Source organism: Panthera uncia, chromosome B1, assembly GCF_023721935.1.
Source record: "Panthera uncia isolate 11264 chromosome B1, Puncia_PCG_1.0, whole genome shotgun sequence".
In the NCBI taxonomy this organism is placed as follows: Eukaryota; Metazoa; Chordata; class Mammalia; order Carnivora; family Felidae; genus Panthera; species Panthera uncia.
In genome coordinates, this window is record NC_064811.1 from 123,107,032 (window position 1) to 123,121,942 (window position 14,911).

Consider the following 14,911-nt stretch of genomic DNA (forward strand, 5'->3'; position numbering starts at 1 on the left):
GAGGACGAGGAGGACGAGGAGGACGAGGAGGACGAGGAGGACGAGGAGGACGAGGAGGACGAGGAGGACGAGGAGGACGAGGGGGACGAGGGGGACGAGGGGGACGAGGGGGACGAGGGGGACGAGGGGGAGGAAGGGGAGAAGAAGAAAAAAGCAGCAGCAGAAGCAGCAACAGAGACCCCAGAGCTTTTTCTTTGCACCACATGAGGAGACAGTAAGAAGGCACCATCTGTGGGGCGCCTGGGTGGCTCGGTCAGTTAAGCGTCCAACTTCGGCTCAGGTCATGATCTCACGGTCCGTGAGTACAAGCCCCGCGTCGGGCTCTGTGCTGACAGCTCAGAGCCTGCAGCCTGTTTCAGATTCTGTATCTCCCTCTCTCTCTGCCCCTCCCCTGTTCATGCTCTGTCTCTCTCCGTCTCAAAAATAAATAAACGTTAAAAAAAAAATTAGAAGGCACCATCTGCAAGCCAGGAAGAAGGCCTTCATAGAACATGACCATACAGGTACCCTGATCTCAGACTTTCAGCTTCCAGAACTGTGAGAAATGAATGCCTGCTGTTTAAGCCACCCAACCTGTGGCATTTTTGTTACAGCAGCCCAAGGTGACTGAGACAGAGAGTGACATTATACCTGTAGCAAAAAGGAAATTAGGAGTTTATCTACTAATAATTCCTCTGATTCTATTGAGACAGTGGTCATTCCAAGGTGGGGGAAGCACAGATGATGGGCCTTTAAACGATGGTCGCCACATCTGTAAATGTGGACCCTGTCTGGGGCAGTACGCCTACTACAGAAACACAGATGAGCTTTACTAAGAAGGCTGAAGGTCACCAACTATGGCCGTCTCTTTTTTCTTTTCCTTCCCTACTAGTTTTTTCAGAAAAGTATCAATCCCAGAACCACCCCTCAAAAATTAACCTCTTCAGAGCCCTCCAAGTACACAACTCTATTAATTTGCTTAGGGTTCATAGGTGGAAGTGAGGGATTAAAACCAAATCATCTGTCATGTACGATACGATAAAAATGGATAATTATGTGGCTCGGTTTTGGTTCTAGAACTGTTTAGAGATGCAAGTTCAGTGAATACTTTGTATATCAAGACACATTTAAGTGTTCTCTTCCTACAACCTAGAGGAGCATGATCAAAGAACCATCTGTGTCTGAGGATGACACAGACGTCCTCTGTCACAGGATGACCTGTGTCAAGGGAGGAAGCCTAGTGCTCTCCTTTGTTTTGTAACTGACTAAGCCATTCCTCACCACCTGCCCCAATCCTGCAATAATAATCACTGCATTGAAATTAAATTTTTTAAAAAATAAATTCACTCTAGTGGTTTTATTTTCTATTGAAAGGAGGAATATTTTTAGCTGGAGAGACCAAAGTCCTTGGGCATGTTGATTGAAATAAAAAGCAACATGCTAGCATTAGCCACACTAACTAAGCCTTTTACAGATAACATGTCATATTAAACTGTTTCTGACTTTTATTCAAAATAAAAAACCGCTCTCTCTAGTTATTCAGATTAAAGCTTAGACACATTTCTTGCATCATTATTACTCTGTGCAGTCTCTGTATGATTCCGTATGGCTTAAACAGTGCATTCTCTTTGCAGTTTCTTTTGTTTTAATTTCATACTAAACTGGAAATTTCCCAGTTTCATTAACTATCAGGAAATTTCTCAGGTACGCTACAAGAAGCAACATGTAAGAAATATTAATATATAACAATGTTCCTGAAGTAAAATTTGAAAGAACCCTACAAAAATGAATCCTTTTCATGAAGTTCACACGCCAAGCCCTAAGAGCACTGCAGAGTAAACCTGTATCAGGGATCTTGCATCTGATGCTTGTGCTAGAAAGAGTACTTATTAACAAACCAAAAATAGCCACCAAGTGCCAATTATGTAAAAAGCATTTTGCTAGACATTAAGGAAAATTTTTTCAAGTATACTTTCTGTGCTCTAGAAATTTACAGTGTATCTGGAGTGAAAATGTATATAAAACACAAAAAGCAGCAAACAACTGATACAGAAGAAAGTAATATAGATAAAAGGTTTTTAGGGTGCCTGGGTGGCTCAGTTGGCCCAAGACCAACTTTGGCTCAGGTCATGATCTTGTGGTTCACGAGTCTGAGCCCTGTATGGGGCTCTCTACTGTCAGCACAGAGCCCGCTTTGGATCCTCTGTCCTCTTCTCTTTCTCTGCCCTTCCCCTGCTTGTGCACACATGCTCTCTCTCAAAAAAATGAACATTAAAAAAAAAAAAAGAAAAAGGAAAGGAAAAAAAGGTTTTGGGGGGAAAAAGTCCCTTCTGATTTTGAAGGGAAAAGAAGTCATTAGAGAGGAGGCATCCTTTGGGTTGGGCTTGAGGGAGAGAAACGGAAAATGTTAGCAAAGGCACGGCAGTGGAAAGATAGGACTAAGAGAAGAGAAAGGTTAATTTGGTTCACACAGCATTTATGCAAAGAAGCAGCAGGAAATAATGCTGAAAATAGCATTTTAAAATTAATTAGTTTATCAAGCACTTACTAATGCCAGACAGTATTCTAGGTGCTGGGTATGCAAAGATAAACCAAACAGGCCTTCCCTCCCTGAGTCTATATCATGCAGGCAGGAGACCTACTACAAAGAAAATAAATGTGTGATATAATCGGGGAGGGACTGACTACAGGAGTCTCCCTAGATCTGGTGGTCGGACTTCTGAATAAGGAATATTTGAGCTAAGACAAGAAGGTGAGAAAGGACCATCCTCCTGCACAGAGCAAATAGCATGTATAAAGGGGGCCTGAGTCAAGAGTGGACTTAGATCCTTCAAAGCACCACCAGGAGGTCAATGTGGCTAATCAAGGGTGCTAGTACATCCTCTGAGAGAATCCAAACTGCACCTTATTGTTTTAAATACCACTTTTTCGTGGTTGTTTACAAGGATGATGGTATGCCACCTGAGCCATGGGGACACAGCAGGTGGGACTTCTTCATGCTGCCTCCATGTTTTCCACCACCCCACCCACCTACCATTAGAGTGTGAATTCCATTTGTTCCCTGTTGTTCCAGTGCCCAGAACAGTGCTTGGTGTATTGAAGTCACTCAGGAAATATTTGCTAAATGGACTGAATAAATATCACGTATCTCCTTCACCCAAGAGCAGTCCAAAATGAAAGGCAGGGTTTGGGGAAAAAGAAGACGTGTCGAGGAGTGAGTTAGAAAGTCTACCTATGGTGCCAGTCCTTATAGGACTCTTCAGTGTTCTCACCCTTCTCAGGTGAGGGTGGTCCCCGGCCCCTACGTGTTCACCTTGGGAACTTTCTTTGATGAGCAGGAGCTCAGCAGAAGCATCCATAGTGGTTACCCATTTATTTAAGAACTTCTCTCCTCTAAACTCCTTTGCTGGAAATGTCTGCAAGTAACTCTTTGCTCCAACTTTACTTCCTATCACTGTGGTAGGTTGATTATGGGGAGGAAAAACTGTTTTTAAAAGAATCAAAAAAAAAAAAAAAAAAAAAAAAGAAGGGAAGAAATACCCCTTGTTTTGAGTTCTGTACCTACCTTTCCTCTGCTCCCATATAGGACTAGATGATTATCTCTCATTTGTAGCTTATAAGATCTCCTCAGGTTTCACTGTACCTTCCCCTAGACTTCCCTCTGACTAGTCACCTTCAGGTGGGACAGTGTCTTCCACACCTGAAGTTTACGCAAAAGAAAGGTAATTCCATTCTGTCATGTTTCTGCACCTTGTAGACAAGGATTCACCATTTGCTGACTTGTGACATTGTTTTTCTCTATTTAGGAGTGTCAGACTCCTGAGTGAAGAGGGCCAGGTGCAAACAGCAGGGAGTGGTGGGAACCATGGGGGGAAGGGCAGTGCAAGCACCATGGAAAGGGGGAGCTTCAACTCCCATCCAACACACAAAATGGCCACACCATTCTGCTGCAGACTCTGGCCCTCAAACTGGCAGGACAGGGCCTGGTTTCCACAGGGTCCGAGGGAAAGATAAGGCACACTTTTTCTTCTTTCAAAGTTTATTTCCTCATACTGACCAAATGGAGATTTCCAAATAGAGAAAATCTCAGAAGGCTGCTGGTTTTTCAGACAGGAAGTAGGCATGCCTGTGTGTGTGTGTGTGTGTGTGTGTGTGTGTGTGTGTGTGTGTAAGACAGGCACAGAAAGAGAAGGAGATGGAGAGGGAGGAAGGAAGGAGGGGGGAGCAGAAGGAGGAGGAGGGAAGGGAGAGGGAGTGTAAGAAAAAGGGAAAGGGTGGAGGTCAGATACTGGAAACTACACAGAACAGTGCCCCAGTGAGCATAGGGGAAGTAAGAAATCCTGTCTGAAAGCAGCAGAAGGGGAACAGAAGAGGGAAGAGCCACTGGGGAGAGAGGAGGAAAAGCAAATGCAGCCAGTAAAGGAGAAGCTTATCCAGGCTCACCCCACTTCCCTGGCTCCTCTCACCAGAACTCCTGTCCCTCATCCATCACTGGCTCTCAGCTGGAGCAAGGGTCCAGGCACAGAATCCACCTCGAGTGGCTCAGGAATACTGACCATGATGCCTTGGGAGGTGTGGGTGGGGCATGCCATGTTCTAACTCCATCTGTGCCTGCCTTCATGAAGACACCCTAACAATGATGACACGGCCTTGGAACACACGGCCGGGGTATGAGCCAGGCCTATTAGAGCTTTAGGACCTTAGGTGCAGAGGGTCCTTGAGAGCACTGGGGAGGGCCCCTCACTAAGGACAACGGGACTATGGCAGCAAAGTGGCCCCCCTGGGGATACAGCAGGGACAGGCAGCACTCCATGAAACAGACAATGACTGATAACTGAGTTTGTACTTCCCTCCTGGTACTGCCATCACACAGCCGGGGTGCGGGAGTGGCGGGGGTTCATCTTCCATCACTAAGGAACTGAGGCTAATGCATCTGTCTGGCATACTCAGGGCCCTCGCTCGGAGGGGTCCAGAAAGTGGTACCCAGACTTAAATTCTTGCTCCTAGCAACAGTCTCTGAACCAAAAATACATACATACATACGTACATACATACATATATATGTACATAAATGGTTCAGAACCACAGTCAAAGATCATTCAAAAAACATTTCTTGTTGGGCTACCACTTGAGGGTATGCAAGCATCCTTTTATTTTTATTTTTTTAATTTTTTTTTTTTAATGTTTTTATTTATTTTTGAGACAGAGAGAGACAGAGCATAAACAGGGGAGGGGCAGAGAGAGAGGGAGACACAGAATCGGAAGCAGGCTCCAGGCTCTGAGCCATCAGCCCAGAGCCCGACGCGGGGCTCGAACTCACAGACCGTAAGATCGTGACCTGAGCTGAAGTCGGATGCTTAACCGACTGAGCCACCCAGGCGCCCCTTTTTATAGTTTTTTTTTTTTTAACGTTTTTATTTATTTTTGAGACAGAGAGAGACAGAGCATAAACGGGGGAGGGGCAAAGAGAGAGGGAGGCAAGCATCCTTTTAAATATACTTTTAATTCTAAAATACTGGCCACGACTTAAAACATAGTGGTAACACTAAATCTGCCTTTCAGAAATTTAAAAAAAAAAAAAATTGGAAGAAATTTCATTACAGGCTTAAATGGGAGTTTTAATATGTGTACTGAATTGATAAGAAATTTGAATACTTGCAGCTATCTGTAGCAATATATGATGAGCTGTTTCAAGGTACAATTGAATAATTAATCATTTAATACATATTTGAAAAGTTTTGCATTTATAATAAGAAAAGTTCTATGCTAATTTAAAGTATTAACTCCTATCTTCACCCCAATGTTTAATAAAAAAATATTGGAAAGAATGTTTTCCTTAATTATTCCTTGCTCCCCACCTTTCTTCCAACTCCAATAAAGCCAGTACACAGCTGAAGATAAGATCTCTGGTAACTTTCAGATCTGTTTCACAGGTGAAGGCAAACACAAAGGATCAACCTTAAAATTTTGTTCACCATTTTAAACGTAGCAAAGCCTCTGTTCATGAAAACTGCACCCCCTATCATACTTCTTTATCATAAATGTCATCCTCATAATTAGCAATGATAATTTAGAAAGTGTCTTCCAGACTGATTAATAGATTGTTTGGTTCATTTGTTCAATAATTCATTTATTCGGCAAATATTTATAGAGTTCCTCCTTTGCCTTGGACACTAGGCCTATGCCAGGTGCTGGAAATTAAAAACCAATTAAGACAAAGTTCGTGATTTCATTGAGGAGGTACCAGTGAAACAAAGTGGGGATACAGACACCTGAAAAAGAGCTGCCAGTGCAGGTGAGAGGTAGCCTAAAACAGTGAGTGGGAGAGCAAGGCGGGATCACATCACAGCATTCTAGCCTCAGCTGAATGGCGTATATTACTCCCTTACACAAAATGTCAGTTCCTTACTTCACTTGCTGGAAGGGTATAGCAGTACAGGAACTGGCTGAGGGAAGTATAGGGACACGTTCAGCAGACATGAATGTGCAAAGTGTTGGCAGGTGACCAGTGACACGTGCTTCCAATTTTGTGGTTCACTTCTCCAGTTCACTCAGATCACATGGCATCTAACGTTAGTAGCCATACTGTCTCTCTTGAAGCCCTCAGTTTTCTTGGGATCTGTGATGTGTAGCACTTCCCTGTCTTGCTTCCTTTAACCACTGCCTCTAAAATGAATTCAAAATTTGTATCTTCAGCTGGCTCCTCTCTTTAGGCTTCAGATGTCTATAATAACTGCTTATTTGATATCTCTTCTTGAATAATTGGAAGGCAATTCAATCTTATGTTCAAAACTGGCCTCAAACAACACTCCCTACCTCTTCCCCTCCAAAGTCTGGTCCTTCACCTTTGCTCCCGTATCCCAGGGAATGACACCAAATCCTACCTGGCACTGAAGGTGAAGGCCTGGAGGTCATCCCCGACACCCACTACTTCCTCCCTTCCATTCTCTACCTGAATGTGACCACCAGTGATTCCTGTTGATTCTGCCTTTCACATCCTTGCATTTCCCTCTATGTCCCATCATCACACTGTTCTGAATTGAGTTCCTTCCTGCCACTGGCTTTGCACATGCTGGTCCCTCAGTCTAGGTCAGCTTCCCTCCTCCTGGACTCCCTACACCTGGTTCACACTACTTTAATCAATCCCAGGGAAGGCTTTCCTGACTAGATCAATACCTCCCATTAACTGCCCTTAAAGTACTTTCCCTTTCAATACTTGGAATTGGAATTTGAGGATTCTCAGGTCAATTATCTGTCTACCTGATTAGACTGTCTGTTCCACGAGACGAGGACTATATACATGTATTTTCCCTATTTGAGAAACACCACTCAGAACATGGGCGGCAGTTAGTAAGTATTCCCTGAATGAATGCAGGATGAAGCAGGAGTGTGCATTCAGACTTTAGTTGCAGGCCATTCTTTCTAACCTAGTAGTCTCCTGAAAAAACACAGGTTCTGTGACAGAGTCACTCACCAAGCTCTTTTTGTTGGCGTGATCTCATCAAAAGGCTGTATGTCATTTCCGAAAGTTTTCTGAGAGGCACTTCTCCCCCTTCTCAACTTTGAAAAACACAGGCCTCCCCTGCTCTGTAGTTGAGAGAAAACTAGAGAACTCTAGGTTGGGGCTGAGGTCAAAGTTTGGAGAACAGGGACAAAATTTTCAGTCTAATAATTATATAATAATATGTAACTGTTTATAACATTGGAAAGCAATATTTGTGTTTCCATTTTGTCTTGATTTTTTTTTTTAGAACAAACAAATGCACACAAAGCATATATGGCCTTTTCTATTTTGGGTTTCTTATTTATTTCCCAAATGCTTTAATTACATTAATTTAGATTTAAAATATAAGCTGCCTTCCCCTAAATCTCATTTGTTAAAAAGGATTCTTACAATTCTGTACTTTTTTCAGAATCTGTACACTTGGACATGTGTGTACTATTACAAATTAACAGAATACACCATACGCATAGGCAATAAAAGAAAACAAAGATAAATTGCACTTCATTAAAATTAAAAACTCTAATTTTAAAGGGGTACTATGAAGAGTGAAAAGACAACCCACAGAATGGGAAAAATATACAAATTGTATCTCTGAGAAGAGTTTAATATCCAGAAAACATAAAGGCTTCTACAACTCAAGAACACAAAGACAAACAACCCAATTAAAAATGACCAAGAGGACTTGAATAGACATTTCTCCAAAGAAGATCTACAAATGGCCAATAAGCTTATGAACCGAGGCCCAACATCATTAGTCATTAGGGAAATGCAAAGCAAAACCACAATGAGATACAACTTCACAACTACTAAGAAATAAGTCAGACAGAGAAAGACAAATGCCGTATGATATCACTTATATGTGTAATCTAAAAAAGGCTCACTTGTAAAAACAGAGAGTACAATAGTGGTTACGGGGGCGGTGAGGGGGAGGGAACAGGAGAGATGCCGTTTTAAGGGTATAAACCCGCAACTAGTAGATAACTAAGTTCTGCAGGTTTAATGTACAGTATAGTGAATGTATAAAATATTATATTATAATCCTCAACCTTGCAAATGGACTAGATCTTAATTACCCCTACCAAAAGAAAGAAAAGAATTATGTGCCTTGATAGAGGTACTAAGACGGCTACAAGGGCAATCATATTACAATATATAAATGTATCAAATCAACAGGTACACCTTACCTTTACTCAATGTTATATGTCAATATATTTCAAAAAAAATCCCACCCCAAAACATTTTATACCTAATAGTATGGCTATTAAAAAAAAATAATAACCCAAAACCAGAAAATAAGTGTTAGCAAGGATGTGGTGAAATTGGAACTCTTGTTACATTGCTGGTGGGAATATAAACACTACAACTGCTGTGGAAAACAGTATGGTGTTTCCTCAAAAGGTTTTTTTTTTTTTTTTTTTTTACTTTTTAATGTTTATTTATTTATTTTGTGACAGAGAGAGAGCTAGTGGGGGAGGGGCAGAGAAAGAGGAGAGAGATAATGCCAAGCAGACCCCACTCCATCAGCGCAGAACCCAGTGAGGGATTCTGTCTCACAAACCATGAGATCATGACCTAAGGTGAGATCAAGAGTCGGCCGCCCAACTGATGGAGCCACCTGGGTGCACCTCCTCAAAAGTTTAACACAGAATTACAATATGCTCCAGAGATTCCACTCCTAGGTATATACCCAAAAGAAATGAAAGCAGGGACTCAAACAGATACTTATACACAAATGTTTATAGTAGCAATATTCACAATAGCCAAAGGTATAAACAACCCACGTGTCCATCAACAGATGAATGGATAAATAAAATGTGGTCAATGTTCTCTATTTGGTAAAAATAAATAAGGCAGTTATAGTCTATAAAGTTGCAAATACTGAATGAGTGACTACTGAACTGCTCCTCCTAAGGGTAATAGGTTCTCGAGAGCCACTGGTCACCTTTATCAACCAACTTATATATAATCCTGTTTTATGTGCATTTCTGTTTAAGCACACCTTATTAATATATATATATTATTATATATATATGCACACATATATACACATATATATACACACACATATATATACATATATACATATGATTCATAACACTGAACTTACAGCCAACAGCACTATAACTCATGCCTAAGAGAAGCTTATCTAAGACCTGTATTTTTTTTCCCTAAGGCACATCATAGCCATCTTGCTTTAGGAACACTAGATAGCACTTTAGCACTATGCTTAGAGATCATTTTAAACAATGAAATCACCAAAAGACAGCACAAAAATGCAAAAAAAAAAACCCCACATGGTACTAAGTACACCATGAAAAGGCCACTTGTTCACAGTAAGAGGGCTGAAACAAAAAGGCAGAGAGTCTCAGCTGAAATGTACACGCTGGGCAACTCTAATTTATTGCTGCTCTGGGCACATCTGCAAAGGACTATGGGAGTGCTCTGAGTATGGACTTTGGGGTTACAAAGAAATGTAGTCAGAAGGTCAGTTCCCAAATACAGAATCTACAAACAATGAGGACTGATTCTATATATAATGGAATAATAGCCATAAAATGAAATTCTGGTACATGCTACAATAAGAGTGACCCTTGATAACATGAGTCTTAAGGGAAATAAGCTAGACACAAAAGGAGATACATACTGTATGACCCTACTTATAGGGAACACCTAGAAGAGGCAAACTCATAGGCTAGAGGTTATGAGGTGTTTGGGGGAGGGAAGACTGTGGAGTTACTGTTTAATGGGTTGAAAGTTTCTGTCTGGGATGATGAAAGTCCTGGAGACGGACAGTGGCGATGGTCGCACAACCCTGTGAATGTAATTAACGCCACTGAACTATACACTTAAAAATGATTAAAATGGAAAAATTTTAAGTTGTATGTATTTTATGAGAAAAACTTCTAATAGATGTGCTAAATAGGACTGAACGGATCATTTAAAACTCCTGTTAAAGTCAAACGGAGACATGCTGGATGGCCCGAGTAGCAATTCTTATTTACCCACACTTCCATTTAAAGCAAGGACCTTCTGGGATGCCTGGGTGGCTCAGTTGGTTAAGCCCCTGAGTTCGGCTCAGGTCATGATCTCTCGGTTTATGAGTTCAAGTCCCATGTCAAGCTCTGTGCTGACAGCTCAGAGCCGGAAGCCTGCTTTGGATTCTGTGTCTCCCCCTCTCTCTGCCCCTCCCCACTCACACTCTGTCTCTCTTTCTCAAAAATAAATAGTAAAAAAAAATTTAAAGCAATGACCTCCCTTAATGTGTTTTTCTTTTGGTTTATAGACCATATTAAAAAAAAAAAGCCTTGCTATATAATAATATCAGCTGATTAATGAGGAACACAAGTAAATGAAAATGTGCATGTCGGTTGTTTAGCCTTGCTTCACTCTTTTGGTGAAAAATTATGTGCAGTAGAAGTATTCTTTCTGACTAATCACCAAAAGGAGGGTCACCTTGGGAACCAACGGTGGATGTTCCCAATTTATACTGGGATGAAATGGTCTTGGTGACATGCCATACTTGAGTGAACTGGACTTCCTAGGTAAACTGCTCTGGTACCATTTACGTATCTCGGCACTATGTGTCCACTATCAATCTTTTGCATTACTCTTATCACCAACCTATTTCTTATGCGCTTCCTTCCTTACCAGAACCCCCTATTTTCCTATCTCTAGACGGAGCCATCTGTTAGAATACCGATGTGGTTACTATCATAATTCAAATGTTCCTTTTTATTTTAGGTATTTCTTGACCCAACAATTACAAAGAAGCACTGCTGGAAACAAACATATGCGAAATGTGCTAACGCGGAATGAGAACGGCGTTGAAATGTAAACGTAACATAGGAAGGAATTCATGGCCAAAGAAATATCTCTTACAGTTCTTTTGATCTTTTAAAATGCATCATAAAACTAAAAACGTTTCACTACAGAACAACATTTCGGCTTCTTTTATGATTGCAAAGAAGGATAATTATGATTGTCATGAAAACACATTGAGCAGCTGTACACTGTTAACAAAAGAACCACTGTATGAATGCATATAAAAATTGACACTTCATACATTCACATTTCCTAGAAATTAGATAGTCTTCTCAACTGGAGTAGATACCAAAAGAGACTGTTTTCTATTAATCGTGGCTTTGTACCAGTCAAGTTTTTAGAGCCAACTGGATCATCTTTCTTTTGGGACAATTCCCACATATTATATGAGATCTATATAAACTGATTTATATATACTCAGACATGTGCATTATAATTTTGCAAAAAGTAATTTTTAAATTCTTAAATGATAGATTTTCTACTCTTAAAAATGCTAGTGTCAGTGGATTCTTTCACAAATATACATATGATTTATGTTTAGAAATCATAAAAAAAAAGCATAACAAATAACTCTGCAGGTTATTTTATGAAGGCTAATTAATAGGTACTTACTCATTAAAGACTAGGTCTGGCGCAAAATAGAGAAATTGGCTGTTTGTATGTTTGTACGATCTCCAGCTCAAGGCAAATGATGATAGACACATCCAAGAATACTGGATTAGGGTAATTTGGTCCTCAAGAGGCAAGTTTTTGAATCCTGAAGAACAGAACAATTAATCACAGAAATACACTTAGCATTTAAGTACATTCCAGGAAGACGCTTCTTAAGGCAACCCCAAATAGTCACCTTTCTCTAACAGACTCAGATCAATTCAATAGCCATTTAAGGAGCACCCACCATGGGCATGGCCCTGTTTAACGTCTTATTTTAAGTTTATTTATTGAGAGAGAGAGAGAGAGCACGCGCATGCATGCATGTGTGTGCGAGCAGGGGAGGGGCAGAGAGAGACAGAATCACAAGTAGGTTCCTCCCTGTCAGTGCAGAGCCCCACTTGGGCTCAATCTCATGAACCGTGAGATCATGACCTGAGCCGAAATCAAGAGTTGGATGCTTATTTAACCTACTGAGCCACCCAGACTCTCCAACATTTCATTTTAAATTCACCCTAAACTTTCAATGAGGGTGAACTGCCAGAACAAACAAAACCAGGGAGTTCAGACAGCTTCACTGTGGGTAAAACCTTTGGTTAGACTGAAAGAATTTGTGTTAACTTGTAAAACTTGCTTCATCCTATTCACATTAACATTCAAATAAAGACTATTTTAATAACTGTCAACTCCTACATATCTATAGTTAACTTTTGTGAATTTGCAGTGGTTGAAAAAGTACTATTCCTTGTTTCCCCTCATCTGGGAGAATACTGGACTTCAACAAAGGTATAAAGTAGAGTAAGTGTCTTTGGCATCTGTCCTCCTCTCTTACAGTCTTCATTTCTGGGCTTACATCAGCCCATCTTTTGTTCCTTTTCTCACCCCCTGTATTCCCAGGGACATCATGGTATTCTTCTGTTTGCAGAGTTTCACCAGGGCATGTTCCTCTTCACAGACCCAATCATCAGAGCTTTCCCCAATCTTTTTTCTTATGCCTCTTGGCTGACCATAGGTAATCCAAGAAATTGCTTATAAATTACATTATTATTATTATTATTATTATTATTATGGAGACAGAGAGAGTGCGAGTGGAAAAGAGGGGCAGAGAGAGAGGGAGAAAGAGAATCTTAACCAGGATCCATGCCCAGTGCGGAGTCTGACACAGGGTTTAATGTCATGACCGTGAGATCATGACCTGAGCCAAAATCCAGTCAAATGCTCAACAGAAAGAGCCCCCCAGGCGCCCGAAGAAACTGCTTTGATTAACGAACTGGGACAATGTGATAACAATTCTAAGTGATGTTTCTGTAGATTAAGAAGGACTTTATTAATAAAATTCTATAGCATAAAAAGTGACTACAGTAGGAATTTCAAGGACAATTTAAAGGGTGCTGGAGGCAAGATGATATTTTCAGAAAGAACAGTCTTTCAGGATCTCCTACAACTTACTTGATAGGTCATGGTTTACTGGTTTAAGCTCAGATTAGCCCTGGTTATGAGCTGCTAATAATGGGCTCACCTTGCATTTTCACAAACAGATTGTATTTCACCTTATCGATAATTCGAGGTGGAAATGTCCTATTTCAATCACCAGCACAAGAAACGTAGATTAACAACAGAACCCTTAGCCCTAACAGCTCAGGAGAAATGAGCACATTGACAGATTTTCCCTACACACTTGATTAGTTTGGTAGCGATTACAAAATTTGGTTATGAGGACCTGACAGAAAGCTAACTCCAACTGCACTCTTGGGGAGATGGTGAAATGTGTTGCCCTGACTTCTCTTCTTCAGGATGCAGACCTTGAAAGGAGAGGCATGCCTACCTGGAAGTACCTTTGCCCACTTCACGACTTGGATCATCTGTTTGCCTGCTAAGCGGTTTAGAGTGGAGAGTAGGTTTTCGGCTGTGTCTGGTTTTGAGTTGTCGTAGCCTGCATACACGATCTCAGGCTCGATGTTTTCAAGGATCGCAACAGGGGTAGGCGTGAGCGCTCGTGAGATTGTGGACAGCTGAGGAACCAGCGCTGAGTTGACGGAGGGCTCTTTTGCAGGAGCTATGTACGTTGTCCCCTCCTCGGGGCTCTGGGGGGGTGGGGGAGGGGGCGGGGGCTGCTGCTGTGACTGCTCCTCGTGAATACCTTTTAACTTGCCCAACTTCTTTGACTTTCGAGCTGTAAAAGAAATTGTAAATAATAAGGGCAAATTTAAATTAGGATTGGGATACCTTACATGAGGTAAGTTACAATTAAACATTGACTTAGATGTCTTGTCACAGTAACAGAAATAGAGCCTTCTCAGTGATTTTCTAATATCGGGCACAGTCCTAAATGTTTTATATTAATTAACCAATTTAACAATTTTATGAGTAGGCACCATTAAGTTTCTTATTTTATAATGAGGAAACAGGCCAGAAGGGTTAAGAAATAGGTAGGTCTAAGATCACACAGCTAACACATGATAGAGATGAGCGTTCAGAGGAAGGTAAAATTACTTCATATGCTAATAAGTTACATATGTCTCCATTAAATCTTATATAAACCAATAACTCCCGCCTATTCTCCACCAGGTTGCCAACACGTGCTAGAATGGGTCTTATTCTAATGCAGTCTCTGCTCCCTCTAATTAGCTCTGCTGGCCCCTTTACTAGTTCCTGTACTTCTCTACCACTTACTCTTCCTGTTCTGGTCCATGTGTCATCACTGGCTTATGCGGTTATTTGGCATAAATTCTGCTAGCCCTAATCCCCAGTTACACTGTGAACCACTGAAACACAAAGACTGGGTGTTCCTCCTCGTTTACAGCCCCCGTGGCATGCTGGTGAATGCTATACCTGGAGAAAGTGATTTATAGATTTCCACTGAATTAATGGGAGAGCAATCAACCCCAAAGCAAGGCAACAAGATGGAATGAATTAAGTATCTAGATGATTTCAAATTGGAGAGCTAACTACTAA

At 41.1% G+C, this 14,911-nt stretch overlaps 1 protein-coding gene across 1 annotated transcript in view; it reads right to left on the bottom strand.

Moving 5' to 3' along the window:
* NR3C2 (nuclear receptor subfamily 3 group C member 2) overlaps positions 1–14,911 on the bottom strand; it is a 346,649-nt gene that overhangs the window by 58,263 nt on the left and 273,475 nt on the right. The window contains exons 5-6 of the mRNA XM_049631214.1: positions 13,782–14,129; positions 11,918–12,062 (exon numbers count right to left, since the gene is read on the bottom strand). Coding sequence (XP_049487171.1) covers positions 11,918–12,062; positions 13,782–14,129 — 493 coding nt within the window. The remainder of the gene's footprint in view (positions 1–11,917; positions 12,063–13,781; positions 14,130–14,911) is intronic.